This window comes from Phacochoerus africanus, chromosome 4 (assembly GCF_016906955.1).
Source record: "Phacochoerus africanus isolate WHEZ1 chromosome 4, ROS_Pafr_v1, whole genome shotgun sequence".
NCBI lineage: Eukaryota > Metazoa > Chordata > Mammalia > Artiodactyla > Suidae > Phacochoerus > Phacochoerus africanus.
The window spans coordinates 81569821-81592766 of NC_062547.1; the positions used below are offsets into that span (position 1 = coordinate 81569821).

Consider the following 22946-nt stretch of genomic DNA (forward strand, 5'->3'; position numbering starts at 1 on the left):
TACATCAAAGTATTACTGTGCAGAAGTGAAATTGCCCTTCAGCCCAACCTTGCTTCCGCTCCCCGCTAAGGGAACCGCTACTCACTGCTTGAGGCACTTATTTCCTTTCCCTCTTGCAGTTCATAGTTGACCTTCAAGTCTCAAATCAGAAAGAGAAAATCCCAAAGGCCAAATGTGATGGTGGTTCTGCACCCTGCTCCCCACCACCCCAGTGTTTAAATGTCAGAGCACCTCCCACACTGTGCTGTGACTGGACACTTGCCATCTGTTAGTCTCCTAGACTGTAATCTCCCCTTGGCCAAGACTGGATTTTATTATATTTTGGAGACTGTTTCCTGAAGACGACTGGCTGGAGGAGTGGCAGGCTGCCTGGATAAATCAGACCTGTCTTTCTTAGGCTGGTTCTTACTTAAGGAATATTTAAGGGGCCCAGCCTTCGAGTAGGGACCCAGTCAGGTCACATAAACTCTGCTGGTGTGAGCTGAAGCCTCTCCAATGAAGAGAAATGTATAAAAATTGGACGGAAGCAACGTGGCCTTGCGGGAAAGGCCCAGGACTTGCAGGAAAGATGCCACGAAGGCATGAGACTTAATGCCACCTCTCCAAGGCTCCTAATAATGGGATTCATAATATCTGCCCAGTTTAGGAGAAGAAATTTTGCAGAATGAATCAGGAGTCAGGTTGCGCAGCGACCACCCCCTCCGTGCTCTCGAGGTCCTCCAGGCTGCCTTCCTCTGGTGGCCTGTGCTCGCTATAATCCCTCTGTCCAGTCCGCTTCACCTCTAGATCGGGCCAGAGCTGCACCCTTTCACCACTGGTGTCCTGGAAATGCGCGCTGCTTGGCGGGAGCGGGGAGCGCAGCCCCGGCCTTCGGGCCCCTCCGGCTGCGCCTCCGTCCTGCTGACGCCCTCCTGTGGCCGCTGCGAGGCGACCTCCGGCCGTCCTGCGGGCCCCCTCCCTCGGCCGGTGACATCACCGCATTCCCGTCCCGGCTCCTCCCGCTTGCCGCCGCAGTGACAGGGAAGCCGGGCCCGGTGGCAGAGAGGAAGTGCGGGGCCGCCGCGCCGAGCCCGTCCCCGCCGAGGCCGGCTCCCCCAGGCGGCTCGGGTGACAGTGTCGCGGCCGCCGGGCGCAGCGCGGGGCACGCGCCGGGCAGAGCCAAGGGCCAGGCGGACGCTTCAGCAGAGACGCGGGGAAAATGGCTGATGACTTTGGCTTCTTCTCGTCATCGGAGAGCGGGGCCCCTGAGGTTGCCGAGGAGGACCCGGCGGCTGCCTTCCTGGCCCAGCAGGAGAGTGAAATCGCGGGCATAGAGAATGACGAGGGCTTCGGGGCACCTGCCGGCAGCCAGGCGGCCCTCGCGCAGCCGGGACCAGCGAGTGGGGGTGAGTCAGCGCGGTAGCCTGGGGACCGGGGCGGGCGGGGGGGGGGGGGGCTGCAGCTCGCACCCGGGGTACCGGTCTCGGGGCCCTGCGGTCGAGTGAAGAGGGCCTGCTATGGCCAGCCGGGAGCAGGCCTGGGACTGTGTGTACCTGAGTGGACCTGGAAGAAATGGGGGAGGGGAGTCTTGTGGAGATTCCCCCATCTGAGGGCCCCCCTGGAGCTGTGGATCTGGTGGCTCCCAGGATAGAAATTCGGCGTGACATTTCATCCCTAAGCCAACTCTGCTACTGCCCAGCTCTGGAATCCAACACTGCCCAGCCCTGAGACTCTCTCCTGAGCTTCCCAGGAGGCTTGCTGGCCCAGGCTGAGCCCTGCAGTTGTGGGCAGAACCCAAGACCTCCCTGCCCCTCGGCCTTAGCTCCTTCCTACGGCTGGGAGAGCAGGGGCACTGGGTGAGAACTCACAAACCTTCCCTGGGGACCACCTGCCATCCTGCAGCCATTGATCTTGGCATTTGACTTAGATTTAATCATTTCATGTACATTCTTAAACCCATCTCAGAGATGGCAAAACTGAGGCTCAAAAGGTACACTACTGAAACAACTAGTAAGTGGCAGAGAAAGGACTCTAAATCTATTTCTTTCAGACTCTAAGCCCTTCCCACCTGACCACATTGTTTTCCAGATGCCTGGCTCTGGATTAGACCCCAGCATGGGGGCAGGGAGGTGGGGGTGTGGGGGGGCTTCAGTCAAATCTGGTCCTGTCCTCCTGGGGTTTGTAACTTAGTGGTTGTCCAAAGGTGGCCCAGGGCTATTGTGGATAGCTTCAGACTCAGGGTTTGGAGCCTGATCTTTGCACTAGCATGTTCATCAACAATATCCCTGCTCTGGTTCTGCTTGAAAGAACAATTTCTTGAAGTGTTTAGTAAAAAAGTAGACATCACCTTCATGGGTGAATCCCAAACAGTCTTTGCTTCCTCTTAATGTTGTCATTTTAGTGGGGGTTTATCAGCCTGTTGGAATAAATGGTAGCTCATCTGTTTTTAAAAACTGCTTACAAGAAAGTCATGTTTGCATTCATTCAACATTTACTGAGCACCTACTATTGGCCAGACCCAGTGGGGATGCAGATATGAATAAGATAGTTCCTGGGGCTAGAGGAACTGGGAGCATCTCTGTATTTCCTTGGCACAAAAAACCTAACAAGTCTTTTTGAACATATAAGAAACCAGAGGCCCAGAGATCTGAGTATCTTTCACAAAGTCGCACAGCCATGAGTGACAGATCTGGGCCTCCCAACTCTGGGCTCCATGCTCTTTCAAATGCTATGACAGTCACCCTGGGAGGTGATAGGATATGAAGGTAGGGAGGGGGAGTCTTTTGCTACTCAAACAGGTCAGCTGTGGGGGTCATCTGGAGAAACAGCAACTCCTAATATCTCAGTATAGACCCTTATACATCCCAGGGAATTTCTAGGAAATGCGGGCCGACGTTCATACACCGGTATTCACTGGTCCACACCTCCCCCTTGAGACCACCAGCTTCCCCACTCTGGTTGGCCTGGGCGAGGCCTTGCTGGGAGAGCCCATGTTAGAACCACCCAAGAGAGAAGAAGGTAGAAGTCAGGTGGAAGGCAGCCGGAGGCAGCTGGGCGTTAAGCAGGCTGGGACCTCTCCCAGGAAAGTGGGGTTCCAAGGTTTACAGCCTGGATAAGTTCCCTTTCTGGCAGGGATAGTGGTGCACAGATTGGCCCCAGGCCTGGTGGCAGGGGGAGAAGCAGGGACACCGCCCTCTCTGGGTCTCCCAGATGCACGACCACTGAAAACTGCAAAGGTCCAGCTGCTCTGCTGAGCAGCGCCCAGCGACAGGGGAGGTGTTATGGGATGGCAGCTCAATAGATGGGTAGGCAGGATGGAATTGATCTGATCCCCTAAGCCTAGATGCTACTGAGCAAGTTATCCCCCCAGACCCATGCTGAGTGCCAGAGGCCTGGCTGAGATGCAGAAAATGTGCCTCAGGCTGCTGGGAGCTGGGGCGGAAGCTGACTTCAGCAGCCAGCACCACTCATCACTTCTGAGTCTCATCTCGGAAATGACGCCCCTGCGCTGAGTGCCCTGACGTTGGGCCCCCAGCTATCCCTGGGGGAATGGTGTTTGGTGTAGACCTGAGCCTGAGCTCCTTTGAGTCTTCTGGGGCTGGAACTGTGGCCAGCCTGAGCAATGGATACTGTGTTTCCATTCATCAGCCTTGGGAAGGGCCCAGGAGGTTTACATTTTCACACCCAGATTTCTATGAGCCAGCCCTGGCTCTGCCCTTGACTTGCCCAGTCATTTCCCGGCAAGCCCATTTCCCCTGATGGGCCTCAGTAAGCTCCCAGGAATGTTCTGGACCCTGTCTGTCCCTGTTCTGAAAGAGGTCAGGGATCTGAGACAAGCAACACTCGGTTTATCCCCGGGACTTGTGTCTGCACTCCTGCTCTGCTGGCTTTGGACTGTGGACACACGGTTCTCAACATGTCAGAAAGCAGGGTGGGAACAGACTCATAATTCCGTGTGTGGGTGTGTGCCGATTCCCAAAGAGGCTGAAGCCTCATTTCCAGAGGAATGCCATGGGGCTGAGAGACTGGGGCACAGAGATTTTCTGGAGGCCAAGGTCAGCAGCTGGCAGCTCCTGTGAACAAGGGGCCTGAGACTGGGACTGGTCAGGGTGGAGAGCGGTAGCCCAGCTTCTGCTCCGGAAACTCCAAGCTCACAAGACCAGCATCTTGGTGAGTGGACCCTGGTAACATAAGACCCGGTGGGAGAGATGTACCAGGAGAAGCCCCTTTGCAAAAGATGCCACAGATTTAGGGACTAGGCCTCCCTACTCATTCAAACCCTATTTGAATGAGTAGGGAGGATGGCTGACAGGCTGGGTCAAAAATCTATCCACCGATTCTGAAAACAGAGTTGATTCTAATTTATAGCAGCTGGGGATGACTTCCATGGGATTGCATATCCCTCTCTTCCCCAAGCTGAAAGCCCTGATGCTCATGACTCTATCTGATCGGTCAAGTGTACTTGTCCATCTGTGGTGATCCTCTGTAGCCTCCTGTGGTTCTTGGCTAAGACACATTGCAGTTTCTGAGAGTCCTCAGGTCTTGCAGATAACAGTGCGCCCCCAGAGAGCAATTCAGCTTCTGTGTAGCCAACACTTAATGCTCACTGTTAGGAGTGGAAACAGGTACAGAGCCCGATAAGGGAGGGCATGACCCCTGGGAGGTCACAGTAATTGCATAAGAGGGTGGGGGTTGCTGTACAATATTCTGGGATACCCCAGAGGTGAGACCTTCCATCAGTGCCCAGGGAAGTAGTGGAGGACTTCCTGGAGGATGTGACTTGTGAACTGGATCCAAAAGAGCATTCCTGGGCGTTCTCGTGGTGGCTCAGTGGCAACCAACCTGACTAGTATCCATGTGGATGCGGGTTCGATCCCTGGCCCTGCTCAGGATCTGGCGTTGCCATGAGCTGTGATGTAGGTCACAGATGGGGCTCTGATCCTGCATTGCTCTGGCTGTGGTGTAGGCCAGCAGCTACAGCTCTGATTGAACTCCTAGCCTAGGAACTTCTATGAGCCTCGGGTGCGCCCTGAAAAAGCAAAGAAAAAAAAAGAAAGAGAAAGAGGATAGGGATCGTGAGTGAAGGCATGGGGTGTGTTTGGGGAAGGAGGAAACCAGAATAGGGTTTGTGGGAGGGGCTGGTGGGAAGGAAGGCAGGTAAACTGGGCGGGGCCCGATTGTAAAGAGCTCCACGGCCTGCGGTCCCAGGTTCAGTGTACTCATTCAACAAATATTTATTGAGCCCCTATTGTGTGCTAGGCACTGTTCTAGATGCTGGACCCTGGCAGCAGACAAAACAAGTCCCTGTCCTCATGGAGGGTACATTCAAGTGTGGAAAACAGATAATAAGCACATACAGAAATAAACATATCAGGCTGTGGTAGGTGCTCTAGAGAAAATACTGCCCAGGGGAGGAGGTAGGGGTGCTGGAGGATGAATGTCGGGGGTGGGCAAGAAGGCCTCTAGTAAGGCGATGTTTGAGCAGAGGCTAAAGGGAGTGAGGGAGCAGCCCATGTAGAAATGGGCGGAAGAGCTTTCCAGGTAGAGGGGAGTCCCCAAGGAAGGAGCAGGCCCTATAGGCCACTGTTGGGCCATGGGAAGTGGGTTTCTTTTTGGTTTATGTTTTATATATATAATATATATATAAACATATATATATATATAACACATATAAAATGTTATATATATGCTATATAAATGTTATATATGTTATATATATAAATGTTTATGTTATATATATATATAAAACATTTATATATATAACATATATATTAAAAAATATATATATATATTTTAAGGGCTGTACCCATGACATATGGAACTTCCCAGGCTAGGGGTCGAATCAGAGCTGCAACTGCAGGCCTACGCCACAGCCACAGCAATGCAGGATCCAAGCCACGTCTGCAACCTACACCACAGCTCACAGCAATGCCAGATCCTTAACCCACTGAGTGAGGATAGGGATCGAACCCGTGTCCTCATGGATACTAGTCAAGGTCGTAACCCACTGACCCACAACGGGAACTCCTGTGCCTTATATTTTCAATTAGAGGAGTGACATAGGTAAGTGTATGCTTTTCAAAACATCAGCCCTGGAGATTGGCTTGAAAGAAGTTTGGGAGAGGGTGAAGATGGAGGCAGGGATGCCTATGAGTGGACAGTTATTCCTTTTTTTTTTTTTGTCTTTTTGCCTTTTCTAGGGCCGTTCCCACAGCATATGGAGGTTCCCAGGCTAGGGGTCTAATCGGAGCTGCAGCCACCGGCCTACACTAGAGCCACAGCAACTCGGGATCCGAGCCGCGTCTGCAACTCACACCACAGCTCATGGCAACGCAGGATCCTCAACCCACTGAGCAAGGCCAGGGATTGAACCTGCAACCTCATGGTTCCTAGTCGGTTTCGTTAACCACTGCGCCACGACGGGAACTCCTATTCCTTCTTTTTTTAATGCATTGATTCATGTGTTTATTCAGCAAACTGTTTCTGAGTGCTTCCTAAATCGCAGGTACTGGGCGGGGCCATGGGGCGCCAGTGGTGAGGATAATGGACACAGGTGTGCCCCTCCAGGTGCTCGCCACCTGCAGGACAAAGTAGTTGTACAGGTGGGCCAGGCAGGGGACAGAGGGCAGAGGGTAAAGGGCAACTTTGAGGGACCCTGTTGCAGCAGAAGCCATAGGAATTTGTGACTTATTAGTCTATTGATGTCAGGGAAAGGGACTGGTAGGAGTCATTGTTGAGGGCAAAATAAAATCCTTCTGGGAGGGGCAGGAGGAGGAAAAGTAGGCCAGGTGCTGCCTGGTGGGGGCTGCGGTTCCCAGGTGGAGCAGTTGCTCAGGGCATGCAGGTGCAGGCCGAGACGCGCAGGGCTCTCTGCCTTAGACCTCTCGGACCCCGCCCTCAGCCTCCAGCACCTCTGCCTGCTCCCTCGGCACAGGCTCCACAGATAGTTGGGTCATTCCCAGCTGTGGCTGTGGGGGAAATTCACTGCAGGTAGGTGAGGAGCAATTACTGGCTGGGTGACCTTGGGCAACCGCCTAGCCTCTCTGAGCCTCAGTTTGAGAATCTGTAAAATGGGTTGATAGCAACTTCAGCAGAGGCTGTGGTGAAAATCTGATGTGATAATGGCTTTGAGGAGGTTTTGTGGAGTCAGGGATGGAGCCCAGGTTATTTATTTATCCATTTTGTCTGTGTCTGTGGGGTCAGTACAGACGTGGGCATACACAGAGGTTGGCTCGGGCGCTAATGTAGGACCATTTCCTGCTTGCTGTCAGGTGAACAAATGAGTGATGCTGTGTCCTTGTTCTCTTTCTAGCAGGTCCTGAGGACATGGGGACCACAGTCAATGGAGATGTGTTTCAGGTAAGTAAGAGTCTGTCCTAGGGATAGCAGCAGGTTAAGGATCTGGCATTGTCGCTGCAGCAGCTCAGGTTGCTGCCATGGCAAGGGGTCAATCCCTGGCCCTGGGGAACTTCCATATGCTGTGGGTATGGCTAAGAAAGAAAAAAGGATTCTGTCCCAGCAGGGGGAAGGATGGACAGCTTGGGTCTCAGTAAGTTATGACCCTCATCCTGAGTAGGATTAGGGCTTTAAGTTCTGTTCATTGGGATGGGAACACTGGAAAGATTTTGACATGTTTTTTCAATTATGTAGGAAAAGGGGATGAAGAATAAGGACCGTTAGAGACGGGGGATCCATGGGCTGTGGCCTCAGGTTGCCCATGGTGGTGTCCAGCTTCCAGAGAGAGAGAGAGAAAGTGGCCCTCAGTGGCATGGACTAAAGGAAACACAGGGCCCTGCACACATATGTGCCACTGATGGGAGGCAGAACCCACGGCCCACATCCACCAAGTCGAGCATTTTAACTGGGCGGGCCTTGGATCCAGAGATTCCACGTCTCAGGATTTTCCCTAAGGAAATAACTGGACAAGAACACTCAGATCCTTTGCAGGATTATTTATAATCACAGACAAACTGGAAACAACCTAAGTGCTTAGCAACAGGGACCCGGGTAGGTCAACTGGAAAACCATGCTGTCGTTTAAAAAGAGCCATCAGAGCTTTCTGTATTGATAAGAAAAGATGCCCATAATATAGTAAATGGAAAAGCAGCTTGCAGGATACTATGCAGAGTACGGTCCTGGTTTTTGTTTTTTTTTTTAATTTTATAAATTCGTTTGCATGAAAGATCTGAAAGGATGTGTACCAGTTGTTAGCAGTGATTAGCCCTGAGGTTGGGGGAGAAGGGGGGAATAAGAAAAGGGCTTTTACTTTCATTGGATTGTCTTAAAATTCTTTGTAGTGATCCTATAACACATGCACCCTAAAAAACAGCTAGTAAAGATATTTCTGGTTAAAGATTGTTTCTCTCTGCCCTTACCTAACCCCCTCACCTTATACATACACAAATGGTTTTAAAAGTACTTAAAGAACTTGGACCACAAGCAGCATCCCAGGGTCCTACAGATGCAACAGTCTTCACCTCCCCACCCAAAGGTGCCTGAGTGGGGCCAAACCTTCATTGGACAAGCCTTAGTTCCCACTAGACTGGGTCGAAGACCCTTGATGGCTGGGGCTGCAGCTTCAGGATTTCCTGAGCTCAGCCTCATTGAGGAGCTGGCCTCCTAAATCCTCAGTGAGAACAAACAATACTTTCTTATGTAAGAGGGATGGGCAGGTACCTTACACAGGGCAACGGGCCAAGTCCCATTTCTGGAAAATTACTCAACTACCAGCAAGCTAAAAAGTCAGTCTCTAGGACTTGAAGAGCTCTGTGTCTCCTTGGGCCTAAGAGCACCAAAGACACCCGTGCAGTTTGGCAGAGCATTGAGATGCAGGCTTGAAAGGACTTGCTTTGACCCAAAAGGTCTGCATCCCAAAGTGGCCCTGGAGATACACTTGAAACCACCGAAGACCAAGTTACCACCATGAGCAGGATGATTCTCCCTCTCTATACATTAGGATGTTGAGGGCTTCTCCCTCCCTGGCCCCAGCCTCCCTTTGTATTTAGTGGCTCTGAGGAACCCTGGGCCTCCTCCCCCATCTCTTATTCTCACCGCTGCCAAGAATAACCCCAGGTCTGTTTAGCTATAAATCATTTCGTGGAGGTGCCACCCTAGCATCCTCACAGGCAGGGGAGGTGTCACAGATGAGGCAAGGCATTCAGAAGGCTAAGTTCCGGTTCATCTAGATCTCCTGCCTCTGATCAGGTGCCCTCTGTACCACCCCCTTGTTGCTGGACCGGACAGGCCACAGAGGCCGGGTGGAGGATGGGAAGCACCTGCAGACTTTCCTTAGGATGGAGCATAGAACTGAGTCTGGCTGGTGCTGGGGGTGGGGGGGAGGAGGAGGAGCCTTGCTTGTACTGCTGCCCCCACCCTCACCTTTTCCAAGGGTACTGGGTAGAACTTTCCTGTTTCCTTTCTTCCTTTCTTTCTTCCTTTCTTCCTTCCTTCCTTCCTTCCTTCCTTCCTTCCTTCCTTCCTTCCTTCCTTCCTTCCTTTCTTTCTTTCTTTCTTTCTTTCTTTCTTTCTTTCTTTCTTTCTTTCTTTCTTTCTTTCTTTCTTTCTTTTCTTCCTTCCTTCCGCTTTCTTTAGGGCTGCACTTGTGGCATATGGAAGTTCCCAGGCTAAGGGTTGAATCGGAGCTGCAGCTTGTGTCAAGGCAGGATCCCTAACACTGAGGGGACCAGGGATAGAACCCGCATCTTCATGGATATTAGTCGGGATCTTTTCCACTGAGCCACAATGGGAACTCTGCTGCTCCCTTTCTTAATCACTTCTGGCAGCCTATGGGCTGCTAGGGAGTCTAGCTACACACCTGCTCCCTGCAAGGCCCAAGGATAAGCCTGCTGGCACCTATGCTCTTTCTGACCCTGGGAGGGACAGGGAGAGAAAGTCCCTATAGGTCTCCCTCCTCCTTCTCATGCTCTCTCCCTTCCCCCACCCACTCCCATTATCCCCCCTGAGCTACTTAGAGGAATCAACAGCTCAGCTCAGCTCAGCTTAGCTCTAGCTGGTTAATCCCAGAGATCAGACAGGCCTCATGCTCCTGGCTGTCCCTGGAGTCACAGCACATGCTTGGCCAGCCTGGCCCACAGAGGGCCTTGTGGTGATGTCCAGTGTCCTGCAGTGGGGTCCCTCAGGAGAGGGGTGCTGCAGAGCTGGGCTGAGACAAGCCTGGCCCTGACTGCAGCCACCTGCCTCGTGGTCCCAGCCATTCCCGATTCCTTCCCTCTCAGCTGGGGAGGGACTCCGAGCACTCCTGAAGCCCCTGGTGAGCCCTCCTGGCAGCTGACCCGATTTCCTCACTGGGACCATTATTAAAGAGGAACCCTGCTGTGGCCCACTCATGCTCATTGTTCACCAGCAGGGGCAGAGGAGGAAAGTAAGTCCAGAGCAGCCGGAGAAGAGGAGCCAGCTAATAGCTTCTCAGGACCTTGTCTTCGGGCAGCACCCCTGTGTTTTTGCTGGTTGTGGCGATGTGGCTGCGCAGGCTGGCTCACAGGGACACAGGGACTTCTCAAAGGTCGTACATCCAGTGAGAGGCAGGAGGGGACTTAAAGACCAGGGCCTGCTATGCTGTGTCCCAGGCTGTTCCTGCGCCCTCCACGTTGCTTTGCAGGCAGCTCCTCATTCCTCCCTTCAGTCAGCTCATTCTCTCTGGGTGCGAACACACTGTGCTCAGGGCGGTGGAGGTAGAGGCAAATCCAATGTGCATTTGTCCTCCAAGAGCTCACTTGTTTTTTCTTTGTTATACATGGATATCTATTCTTTTTTAAAATATTCTTTTTCATTGGGGTTTAATCACAGAATATCAAATGTAGTTCCCTGTGTTACACACTAGGACCTTGTTGTTTCTCCAGCCTATAAGTAATAGCTTGCATCTGCTAACCCCAAACTCCCAATCCTTCCCTCTTCCACCCCGCCCCTACCCTCACCCCTCTCCTAGGCAGCCAGAAGTCTGTTCTCTGTCTCTGAGTCTGTTTCTGTTTCCTAAAAGTTCATTTGTGCCATATTTTAGAGTTCACATATAAGTGATATCATATGATATTTACCTTTCTTTTTCTGACTTAATTTGCAGTATGATCATCTCTAGGTCCACCCTTGCTGCTACAAATGGCATTATTCCATTCTTTTTCATGGCTGAGTAGTATTCCATTATATATGTGTACCACACCTTCTTGATCCATTCCTCTGTCCATGGACACCTAGGTTGTTTCCACGTCTTGGCTATTGTGAATAGTGCTGCTATGAACATATAGGGGTGCATGTAAAACAACTCACTTCTGATAGAAGTTGGAGACCAGATAGTCATGGTGGTAGCGCAAGATGTCAAGGGCTCAGGTATGGGGCTGGTATCAAAAGCCAGGAATGTGGTTTCTTACTATGTATCAGGTACAACTCAAAAACTTTACATGGATTAACTCATTTCATCCTCCCAGCACCCCTACAATGTAGGTTCTGTCAATATCCCCATTTTATAGATGAGGAGGAGAATGCACAGGGAGATTTAATAGCTCTGGTTATACTGCCAGGAAGAGCTGGGACTTGAACTGGGCACAGGCAGCAAATGATGCATTGAAATCAAAAGAGTGCAATAGGAATGGGGACTAGAAGTGGGTTTCCAGCTGCCCAGGGGGATGTGGGTGGTCCTGGCTGAGAGGACAGCATGTGCAAAGGCACAGAGGGGAAGACAGTCCAGGGCTTGCCTGGAGCCTGGTGCCTGCTGCAGAGAAGTGTGTGCAGGGAGAGCCCAAAGAGACTCCAGGTGCAGGGCAGGTGTGCCTGCAGGCGGGAGGGACCTGGCTGGCTGGGTGGGGCTGGGGACAGGCACAGCTCCCATCTGGAGCACATCAGTGGGCTGTGTGGCTCGTGGGCCAGTGAAGTAAGAGGCAAGCCCAGCTTGGCCAGTCTTTGCACCCAGGGCCTGGGGCATGGCCACTTCTGGGCACAATGTGCTTAGACCACACTGAGCAGTGCCGCTGGATGTGCAGGGTGGCTGTTCCCAGGGGCTTGGCCAAGTACCGGGGGTCCGAACGGTTTCTCAAGGCTGCTCCTACACCCAGACTGGCGCGCTGAGGTGGGCTGTGGCAGATGAGTTTGGATGGAGTCGAACAACCTGGGCCTCATTTCTGGCTTTTCCCAGATGGACCACTTTGCTCTAGTCACTGCCCTGAGCTGGATTTCTCATTTGTAAAATGGGGATTAGAGGTTTTCACTGGTCCGTTAGAAAAGTGCTCTGCAGCTCTAGAGGCTTCTTATAAACCTTTGTGGTAGCCACTAAGTGAGCCAAAGGGGGAACGTGCGTGGGTATGAGAGAGAGATGGGGAATGGGGTGGTGGGAAGACGGGGTACCGTCTCTAATCTTGGAAAGGGGGACTTATCAGGGAAAAAAAATCACATAACACAGAAGTGACTTTGGTCCCTATTGACTACATGTGGCCAGTATGCTTACACCCAGGAATTCAAGTTTGAATTCTGGCTCTGCTGGTTCCTGGCTGGGTGACCTTAGGACTTTGGAGCTAGACTTTTGCTACCTGGTAAAGCAAAAATAAACCCCATCATGTAGGGTTGTAAAGACCAAAGAGAACTGTTTAATTGCAAGTTCTCTGCAAGTTTTAAAGCATTATAACCAGTGAGTTTTTTGTTTTTTGTTTTTTTAGGGCTGTACCTGCAACATATGGACGTTCCCAGGCTACGGGTTGAATCGGAGCTGTAGCTGCCACAGCCACAGCCATGCCAGATCCAAGTCGTGTCTGCAACCTATACCACAACTCACACAACATGGGATCCTTAACCCACTGAGCAAGAAAAAACCCGTGTCCTCATGTATACTAGTTAGGTTTGTTTCCACTGTGACACAACTGGAACTCCTAACCTGTGAGTCTTAATGTAGGGCAGGTTTTTTTTTTTTTTTTTTTTTTAGGGCCATGGGTGCGGCTCATGGAAGTTCCCGGGCTAGGGGTTCAATTAGAGCTGCAGCTGCTGGCCTACGCCACAGCCACAGCAATGCGGGATCCAAGCTGCATCTTGTGGCAACACTGGATCCTTAACCCACTGAGCGGGGCCAGGGATCAAACCCACATCCTCATGGATGATAGTCGGGTTCTTAACCCACTGAGCCACAATGGGAACTACAATTTAGGATGGTCTTGATGGAGATGGTGGACGCTGAAGGATATTGCAGGATGACTTCTGCCCAGAGGACCCTCTTCAGTGCACCTGTCCCACCCCATCTCCTCCGCACCTGCTGGCATCTCTGTACTCAGATTTTCCCAAAGGCACTGGCCTCACGTGGTCCTTATATTGCTGGCCCTTGGTCTACAATGCCCTTTCCCTACATCTTCCCAGCCTACTCTGCTTCCAGGCTAGAAAGGTCATGCCCTCCCTGGTCCCTCCTCTTTTCCTGACCTATGTTATGCATGTGCCCTAGCCATAGTCCTCGTTTGTAAGGGACTCCCTCTGCCAGGCTCCCAGACAACCGACTGTCTTGTTGATTCCTGTCCCTGAGCCTCAACATCTGTTCATCCATTCAGTCCAACATCAGTGGTCAACTTGTGTTGTCCAGATTAGGACCCTGGAAAGTCCCCTTGAGATGTCTTAAGAGACTCTCTCAAGTGAAGTGTAATATTGTGTAAGAAAGAGAAATAAGGGCAGCACCCGAACTGCCACATCCAAGGGTGGGCCTGATCCAAGGAGCCAAGCTGCACCCCCCTGCCAGAGGCCTGCCCTTCCCTCTCCTCCAAGACAGCTGGAGATGTAGCCCTGAAGTTCCATCTGCGTGCTCACAGCTCATAGCAACGTCAGATCCTTAATCCACAGAGCAAGGCCAGGGATCGAACCTGCATCCTCATGGAGATAACCCTGCGTCCTTAACCGGATGAGCCACAGTGAGAACTCCAGAGTCTGAGTTTCTCATCACTGCATAACTTTAGCTGTGGCTGTCTACTGCAGGGCTGCTTGTTTACTCAGTAAGCAGTTACTGAAGGGAGTTCCTGTTGTGGCTCAGCAGTAATGAACCCGACTAGAATCCATGAGGATTCAGATTCGATCCCTGGCCTCAGTCAGTGGGTTGGGGACCTGGTGTTGCCATGAGTTGTGGTATAGGTCACAGACGTGGCTTGGATCCTGTGTTGCTGTGGCTGTGGTTGCCAGCTACAGCTCCTACTCAATTCGTAGCCTGGGAACTTCCATATGCCACGAGTGTGGCTCTAAAAAAACAAAAACCAAAAACAATTATTGAATACCTGCTATGTGCTAGGCACTGTGCTGGGTGCTGGGTGCTGGGGACAGACAGTGAACAGAACAGGCAAGATATGCTGACACAAGGGTGATGTTCTGATAGAGGAGACAGGCAATGGACAAGTAAGCATTATGATAAAGTGAGGCCATTTGGGACTGTGGGTTATTGGGCAAATAAAACTAACAGAGAGGGACTTTAACGATAGAAACACAGGGGACTCCCCATGTGCCAAGAAGCGTTTGAAATTCTTTACACTTTTGAACTCATTTCATCCTCATCTTAACCTGATGGGGTGAGCACTGTTTTGTAGCCCATTTTATGAGGAGGAAAATGAGGCACAGAGAGGTTGAGTGACTTGCTCAGGGTCACACAGGGGGAAGAGTTGCTGGCAGAAGACACAGCAAGTGCAGAGGCAGGGTACAGTCGCAGGAGACAGTGGGTGCGAGGTGGTTTGAGATGTGAGGGATGTCCTGGTATGTGGGCGCCACAGACAGCTGGGCAGGTGGACAGGCTGGGTACACCGCCCTGTGTTTGCATCCTAGGATGCTAACGGTCCAGCTGATGGCTATGCTGCCATTGCCCAGGCGGACAGACTGACTCAGGAACCCGAGAGCATCCGCAAGTGGAGAGAGGAGCAGCGGAAACGGCTGCAAGAGCTGGGTGAGGGCCGGGCAGGGGCTGGGAGCTGGGCTGGGGTGCCCCTGACCCTGGGTCCCCCACTGGGTTGGCTGTTGGGGTGGGGACTTGGCTGAGGATGGGCCCTGGGACTCCCGCCAGGGATGGAGGGGAGAAGCTGCCAGGACAGCTGTGTCCTCATGTCCTGCTGGAAAACTGCTGCTCATTCACCTGTTGGGGTCACAGATGCTGCCTCCAAAGTGACGGAACAAGAGTGGCGGGAGAAGGCCAAGAAGGACTTGGAGGAATGGAACCAGCGCCAGAGTGAGCAAGTTGAGAAGAACAAGATCAATAACCGGTGAGAGGATGTGAGGGGGCTCTGGGGACTGTGAGAGGGCTGGGGGGACAGCAAGAGGAACCATGGGAACATGAGAGGACCTATGAGGACACAAGGGGGCTGAGGGGGACAGTGAGAGGACCTATGGGGACATGAGGGGGCTGTGGGGACAGGGAGAGGACCTGTGGTGTGGGGACTACTGAGGATGGTGATTTGGCAGCGAGAGCTCGGAGGAAGGAGAAGCTGAACCCCCCAGAGCTATTCCCTCAGCCACGCACAGAGGTCAGAGCCCTGAATCTTACCTCCTGATCATGACAGAGAAGATCGAGTCTGTCAGTCAGCAGATGAGGTCCCAGGACCCACTGGAACATGAGCCAAGCTGCCCTGGAGCCCAGTGGCCAACAGCTTGACCTAGGCTACCTGTGGCCACGGTCAGCATCACAGGAACACAAGCCTGGCTGGGAGGGAAGAGCCAAGCTGTGTGCAGGATTTTATTGCTTATAGAAATGACAATGCTTTGACCCAGAGCAGCTAAGGAATAAAAGGCAGAATTAGTGGCCTATATAACTGGAAAGGCCAGGGGTGGGGATGCAGGCATGGTGGGCTCACGGGCGGCAACAAAGTCCATCAGCGCTTACTCTTACTGTCTCTCAGCTCCGCTTTCCTCTGCGTTGCCCTCTCTCTCAGGCACGCACACCTGGGATGGGGGCAAAGCTGGCCACCAGCAGCTCCAGGCTTCTGCTCTATTTCCTTGGCAACTTCAGCAAAAATAAACCTCTTGCTCCCATAGCTCCTGCCGAAGTCCTTGGGCTGACCGTCATTGGTCTGGTGTGGGTCACGTGCCCATCCCGGTCCCAGCGATGGTCTCGGGGGAGGGACTCCCCTCTGATGGACGCAGCCTGGGCAATAGTCCCATTCCTTGGGTGGTGCTTGGGGTCCCGTCCCACCCAAACCACAGGGACTGAGTGGGGGCAGCTGATGCTTCAACAGACAATTGGGATGCCCTTCCTGGAAGAAGAGGGACAGATGATGGGCAGGAAAGACAGGAGATGCCCACCCAGGGACACCTTTGCAGAAATGGATTCAGACTGGACACTGCCCAGCAGCCCTTGCCTTTGTGTTCTTCAAGGTACCAGGCCCACCAGGAAGGGAAAGGCTGGCTCTGGGAAGCCACCAACTTCTGTTCAAGGAGCTGCTGTGTGTGAGGCTCTGGGCTAGGCAGTGGGGAGACAGAGATGAAAAGGATCCAGTCTGTGTCCTCACATAGCTCAGGGAAGAGAAACACACATGTAGAGCTGAACTCAGTAGTAGAGCCCTCTGGAGGAGGGCTATGGAAGCAAGGTTGGGGGGACTTCTTTCTCTGGAGACCTGGGCTTTGAAGGATGCTTAGGAGTTCACCAGGAGAAAGAAGATGGGGGTTGGGAAGGGTATTCTAGACCAGAGAACAGCATGGTATGAAAGAAAGGGACATTGTGCTCGGGCACCAGGGAGTGGGGGGAAAGAGGGCGGGAATGAGGGCTCACACATGCAGGGCCTCTAATGCCAGGGTTGGGCAGACACAGTTGGGGAGCCACCGATGGTTTGTAAACAGGAGGAATAACATGATCAGGGCTGAGTTTTAGAAAAGACCACCCACTCGGGTGGGTGGAGGATCCCTGTTCTCTTCTCTGGGCTGCGGGTAGTTGCCAAGCCTTCTAGAACTGAGCTTCCTAACTCGTCTCCAATGGAGGTACTAACGCTGTCTCTCTTTCTCTTTAACCCTCTGCCTGTCTGTCTTGCCATCCCGTCTTCCCCCCACCTAACCCCTTTCCCCTAAGGATCGCTGACAAAGCATTCTACCAGCAGCCAGATGCTGATATCATCGGCTACGTGTACGTGTCTCCTCTGCTCCTCTGCAAGGGCCCCTGTGTGTGGCCGGAGCAGTTTCTTGAGTCTCCCGCTTGTGGGGTATAAATGAGTGTGGCTGGGCCTGGGGCAATGATCAGAGCAGGCGGTGAGCCCGCAAGGCGGGTACAGGCACCAATCTTCACCTCCATCCCTCCAGCAAATGTTTATTGAGCCTCTACTCTGCCTGGAGACAGCTTTGCTAAGTCCAGGCAGAAGAAAGAAAAGATCTCCAGGTGAGAGAGGCGAAGGGCGAAGCAGGCCACCTCCCTTCCTCTGAGATGCCTCTCGGGTGGGAGGTGGGTGAGTCTTCCACTGAATAAGACAAACATTGAGGGAGCTCCCGTTGTGGCTCAGCAGGTTATGAACCCAACTAGCATCCACGAGGATGCTGGTTTGATCCCTAGCCTCGCCAGTGGGTTAAGAATCTGGCATTGCTGTGGCTGTGGTGTAGGCTGGCAGCTGCAGCTCCAATTTTACCCCTAGCCTGGGAACCTTCATATGCCACAGTTGTAGAAAAAGCAAGCAAGCAAGCAAACATTGAGTGCAGGTGCCAGAGGTATAAAGAATGCACAGCCATCCCCTCCTCCTGCCCCCAAGTGTACTGCTTAGAGCTTCAGCCTGAATTTGACCTTGAGCTCCTCCCCAGACCACCATGGGCCCCTCTCATGTGTTCCTGGTTTGGGGGTCTAATCATTTCTGTAACTAATCCAGACTTGAGATGTAGAGACTTCCTCTCATGCCACCCCAGCTGGTTGGTAGTGACAGCCTGGAGGGTGAATTGGGGAAAAAGAATGCAGTGATGAACATGTGATGACTGCCACGTGCGTATGTGCCAAATATTTGCTGTTCCTCATCCTGGGTACGCCCTTGGCAGCCTCTGACGCCGTCTGGGCTAACCCTTTCCTCACCGAACATGGGACATATCAGAGTAACAGCCTTCCGCCCCTCTTCCGCCCCTCCCTTCCGTCCACTCTCCCATCTGTCTAGGCTTACCCTCTGCCAGTCTCTGGTCAAACAGGAATAAGACACACAAGGGTCTGTCCCCTCAAGTTGGGGGGAACCTGTTGTGATAAGAGCCACATGCAAGGACATGCCAGGCTCTGGGAGCCACCCTCTGCTGGGGGAGCCAGGGCAGGCTTCAGAGATGTGGAAACTTCAGCTGTCCTAAAAGTGTGGGAAGGAGTGTGCTGGGTGGGCAGGGTGAGGAGGGCATCCTAGGTGGGAAAACCTGCTGGGGCCAAGGCAAGGAGATGGGAAATGTCTGGCTGCCTGTGGTATCTGGGGTGGTGGGAATAGAGCGGGAGGTGGTCAGTATGGAGCCAGTTACAAAAAGCCTGCTGTGCAATGTTGAAAAGCTCAGACTTGATCCTGAAGGCAGTAGGGAGCCATAGGAGGTTGGCAGGAGAGTGGGGATGGCAGAGGGGCATCACCCCTGGGGAATATCACAGGGGGTTCAGTGCTCCTGTTACCCCTGAAGAAATGGCCCAAAGAGCACCTCAGGGAATCCTGAAGAGAGGAAGCATCTAGATCGGCACTTCTCAGACTTCCATGTGCCTACAAATCACAGGGGCTCTTGTCAAAAGGGAGATTCTGATTCAGGAGGATGGAGGTGAGGCCATGATTCCGCATTTCAAACAAGCTCCATGCTGCTGCTGCTGCTGGACCACGACCCCCACTCTGAACAGCAAAGTTGGAGGGGAGTGTCTTGATCCGGAAGAAGGCGCTCGTACGATGGCTCCTCTCAGCCCCCCAGCTGGCCAACTCCGCACAGCACCTGACATTTTCCCAGGGCTCCACACACCTGCTATGCTCTTCCATTCTCAGACCAGTGAGACAGATCAGCCAGGTGGAGGCGCTGATCTTCAATGTACAGTTTAGGAAGTGAGCACATGGCAGGGAAGCCGGATCACTAGGGAGGGGCTGGATCACCCATCCAAGGCTGGCTCATCCCTGATCCTTTAGGGATCACCTGGAGAGCTCCCTGCCTTCAGCCAGTGCCTGGCTTGTGGTAGAACTGGTCCTGCTTGAGGAGCAGGGGGCGCTTCCAAGGAGAAAGGGCCTTTAGGGACACTTGCTGTCCAACTAGGACACAGACCCCGCCCTCCCCACCCAAGAAGCCCTGGTTGTCTTAACAACTCCCACGTTTAGGTTTTGTCCTCTAAACTACATTAACTATATTTTGTTTCCTCATTGTTCCTTAATCAGTGACTTCTATAACTGTCAGCCAGAACTTCTGATGAAGAAACCACCAGTTTTCACCCTAATTTGATTCTAGCCAAAAGCAAAGGCTCCCATAGAGATAGCAGTCATTCTGGGCTAAAAAGAGCTCTGTAGTCAAGTATGCTTGGGATGTGGTAGACTCTATGTCCATCGCACACTCCACCGTGGAAGTTCCTGATGTCTGTAAGCACAACGGCTTTGAAAGTCTGCCTTGGAAGATCCTGTTTCATTCTTCTATACATATCTGACCACAAACCTTTTCAGAAAACACTTATGGGGTCTACAGAACCCTGAGGCAATACCAAACCAGAGACTTCAGTTAGTTAGGTGGTTAACTCAATGTCGTTATCTCTGCCCAGTTTTTGGAAATGTTGAAAATAGGTGAGGTACTGCATCATTAGTTCCTCCAAGGACGTTTAGGTGTCAGGATCCCCAGTTTGGGAACTCTTTTTTTTTTTTTTTTTTTTTAAGGGCCAAACCCATGGCATGTGGAATTTCCCAGGCTAGGGGTCAAATCCGAACTACAGCTGCAGGCCTACCCTGCAGCAACACGGGATCCGAGCCACATCTGCGACCTATACCACTGCTTACAGCAATGCCGGATCCTTAACCCGCTGAGCAAGGCCAGGGATCAAATGTGCATCCTCATGGATACTAGGTGGGTTCATTTCCACTGAGCCAAGATGGGAACTCCAAGTTTGGGAACTTCTGATGGAGAGGTAATGAACAGAGAGTGATGGGGCAGAGGTAGGAAGCTACTTGAGCGAGGGTGGCAAGGAAAAACCTTTCTGAGGAGTTAAGGCCTGCACTCAGACCTGAATGATAAGAGGCAACAAGCCATGAGCAGTTCTGGGGGAAGAGGTGGCCATAAGTGCAAAGGCCCTGAGGCAGGACCAAACTAGGCTTCCTCTGCTGCCAAGGCTGTTCCTGGGGGCCTGAGGTCAGAGGGCACGGGGCTGGGGAGGACAAAGTACCCCAGAGTGGGCTGGGCAAGGCAGCCTTGCTCTGTGGGAGCAGAGCATCACTGCTTCGAGAGAAGGGCAGACAGCTACGAAACCTCTGTCCTGTCTTCCCCTGCAGGGCATCCGAGGAGGCTTTTGTGAAGGAATCCAAGGAGGAGACCCCAGGTACAGAGTGGGAGAAGGTGGCCCAGCTGTGTGACTTCAACCCCAAGAGCAGCAAGCAATGCAAAGACGTGTCCCGCCTGCGCTCGGTGCTCATGTCCCTGAAGCAGACACCACTGTCCCGCTAGGAGCCTGTCACCAGCATGGCCGCCAAGCAGGGGCAGGGCCGGGCAGAGTAGGAGCAGCTGCTTCGGCCAGGGTGGGGAAAACGCCTCCTGTGGCTGCTACACAGCCTATCCCGTTCCTCCCCATCTCCCAGGGCTGGGAAGAGGGACATTCACCCCTCTCGCCCATCACTCCCTCACGGCCCTATGGCCCAGCCCCTCACACGTCCTCTCAGTCCACAAAATTGACTGTCCCTCCTGATGTATTTTTTTTTTCTTGGCTTAAAGGGTGTGTTGTTAACTCTTTTTACACTTATTTATTATCATTCTCATTTCTCTGGAAGCTGCAACTGGTGTCAGGGCTCAGTTTGTGCTTAGAATGTTCCCAGCTTCCTGGACTCGAGACGGTAGGGCTACTCCCCAGGAAACCCAGGAGCGCCCAGCTGGAAGTGGGGGGGGGGTTTTCCAATCTGTCTATGCTGCTTGATCCTTTCTGACCCCTGACCAAGCCTGAGAGAGGGATGCTCTTGTTCTGTCATATAGCCACAGACACCCAGAGGGGAGGTGACTTGGTGGGAAGAGGCAAGACCAGAGTTTCCCGGTGGAGGCTCCCTCTGTGCCTGGGTGGGAGGCTGCTAAAGGCAGCCATTCCCAGTCACCTTCTTTGGGATTGGCTAGGACCCTGCCCCTCCCTCTGCCCTGCTCCTCTGTGGACTTGGGAGAAGCAATTGATGACTACACCATCTCCTGCAGCAGAGGTTGCAAACAGGCTATATTCAAGCCATTGCTACCTGAACAGTGTTAAAATACTGAGTAATTGCCAACCATATTCATTTTCCAGAGCTGCCATAATTAAGTACCACAGTGTCTCCCTTAGAACAACATAAATTTACTGTCTCACTGTTCTGTAGGTCAAGTCTGAAATCATGGTGTCAGCAGGGCCACGAACCCTCTAAAGGCACGAGAGAAGGAACTGCTGCAGCTTTCTTTTCTAGCTTCTGGCAGCCTCAGGTGTCCCTTGGCTTGTACCTGCATTACTACAATCCTGAGTTCGTCTTCGCATTGTCTCCTCTCTGCATGTGTCTGTTTTTGTGTCCAAATATCCCTTTTGTAAAAGGACACCACTCATATTGGATTAAGGCCCACCCCGATGACTTCATTTTAACTTGATTACCTCTGTAAAGACCCTATTCCCACATCAGGTTACATTCTGAGGTAGTACAGTTAAAACTTCAACTAATCTTTTTGAGGGGGAAGGCAAACACCAACCATTAAAAATAGTGGCCATGGGAGTTCCCATCCTGGCTCAGCAGAAACGAACCCAACTAGTATGCACAAGGACTTGGGTTCAATCCCTGGCCTTGCTCAGTGAGTTAAGGATCTGGCATTGCTGTGAGCTATGGCATAGTTTGCAGACACGGCTCAGATCTGGCATTGCTGTGGCTGTGGCTGTGGCCAGCAGCTGAAGCTCTGATTTGACTTCTAACCTGGGAATTTTCATATGCCGCCATTGTGGCCCTAAAAGACAAAAAAAACAAAAAAACAAAAACCCAACAAGTGGACATTCTGGGAGTTCCCTGGTGACTCAGCAGGTTAAGGACCTGGCCAACGTTGTCACTGATGTGGCACGGGTTAGATCCCTGGTCTGTCTGGGACCTTAATTAAAAAAAAAAATAGTGGCTATTGTCTTTAGTGGCTATTGTCTCACCACTTCCCATCTGTTCCTTGTGGAGGCCAAGGGTCACCACAATATACTGTTCTACGTTTATAATCTCTGCTTTACAGCTGAACCATGGTGGGGGCAAGAAACTTTGTTGGCCTTAGTCATACATTTCTCCATTTAGAAACCTAGACTGTGTCAGGGGGCTCCAGAAGGGGGTGTGTTGTCTTCATTCCCTCTTTTCCCTTCTGGCAGCTTGCAGCTGGTGTTGAAACGGATGATGGAAGAAACCTGGATTCAAATCAGCACTTTAGGGTTGACTGCAGACCAGGAACACCTGTTTGAGACTTTACATGAATGCGAAATTCAGGCGTTGCCTCTCCTAGAGTTTGCTCACGTCCCCAACCTTTCTTCCTTAACCATAAAACACTGGGTGCTACCACAAACCACTGACAAGCTTTGGGACCACGCACTATGCTCTGTTACACCATGCTGCTCCTCTAAGCCTCAGTTTCCTGTTCTGTAAGATGCCTCAAGAACCAAGCTGAGATGGTCTAGATCAGTGGAGCCTAAGGGGGTTTCAGGAAGTGGAAGTGGGGTCGGAATCAGCTCAGTGGAGGGCAGGAGAACCATGGCAGCCCTCATGTGAAGGAAGATTTTCTACTGAAAGTTTGAAAATTGTTGGAAAGATCAGTCTCCCCCCTACTTTTAACAAATTGACCAGGGGGTGACTGTTACCAAGAAAGTCTGGGAATCATTAGACTATACAGTTTTCTAAGGG

At 52.2% G+C, this 22946-nt stretch overlaps 1 protein-coding gene across 4 annotated transcripts; it reads left to right on the top strand.

Annotated features, from left to right (window-relative positions):
- Window positions 1-985: 985 nt before the first annotated feature.
- CLTB (clathrin light chain B) lies at window positions 986-20806 on the top strand. 4 transcript variants are annotated; one of them, XM_047778058.1, is made up of 6 exons: window positions 986-1385; window positions 7292-7338; window positions 14761-14878; window positions 15080-15191; window positions 16988-17041; window positions 20358-20806. In XM_047778058.1, exons 1-6 carry the CDS (start codon window positions 1199-1201, stop codon window positions 20527-20529), a joined length of 690 nt encoding a protein of 229 aa, XP_047634014.1. In that variant the 5' UTR covers window positions 986-1198; the 3' UTR covers window positions 20530-20806. The 4 variants fall into 4 exon arrangements, with proteins under 4 accessions (XP_047634014.1, XP_047634016.1, XP_047634017.1 ...); XM_047778059.1 differs by having other exon boundaries at window positions 1004-1385; window positions 7295-7338; XM_047778060.1 differs by lacking the exon at window positions 16988-17041.
- Window positions 20807-22946: the final 2140 nt, after the last annotated feature.

Excerpts from the sequence above, each read along its gene's own strand:
- CLTB (XM_047778058.1), top strand. The coding sequence starts at position 1,199 with ATGGCTGATGACTTTGGCTTCTTCTCGTCATCGGAGAGCGGGGCCCCT. Across the intron at positions 1,386-7,291 it reads GCCGGGACCAGCGAGTGGGG|CAGGTCCTGAGGACATGGGG; the intron begins GTGAGTCAGCGC and ends TTCTCTTTCTAG. Across the intron at positions 14,879-15,079 it reads GAAACGGCTGCAAGAGCTGG|ATGCTGCCTCCAAAGTGACG; the intron begins GTGAGGGCCGGG and ends TTGGGGTCACAG.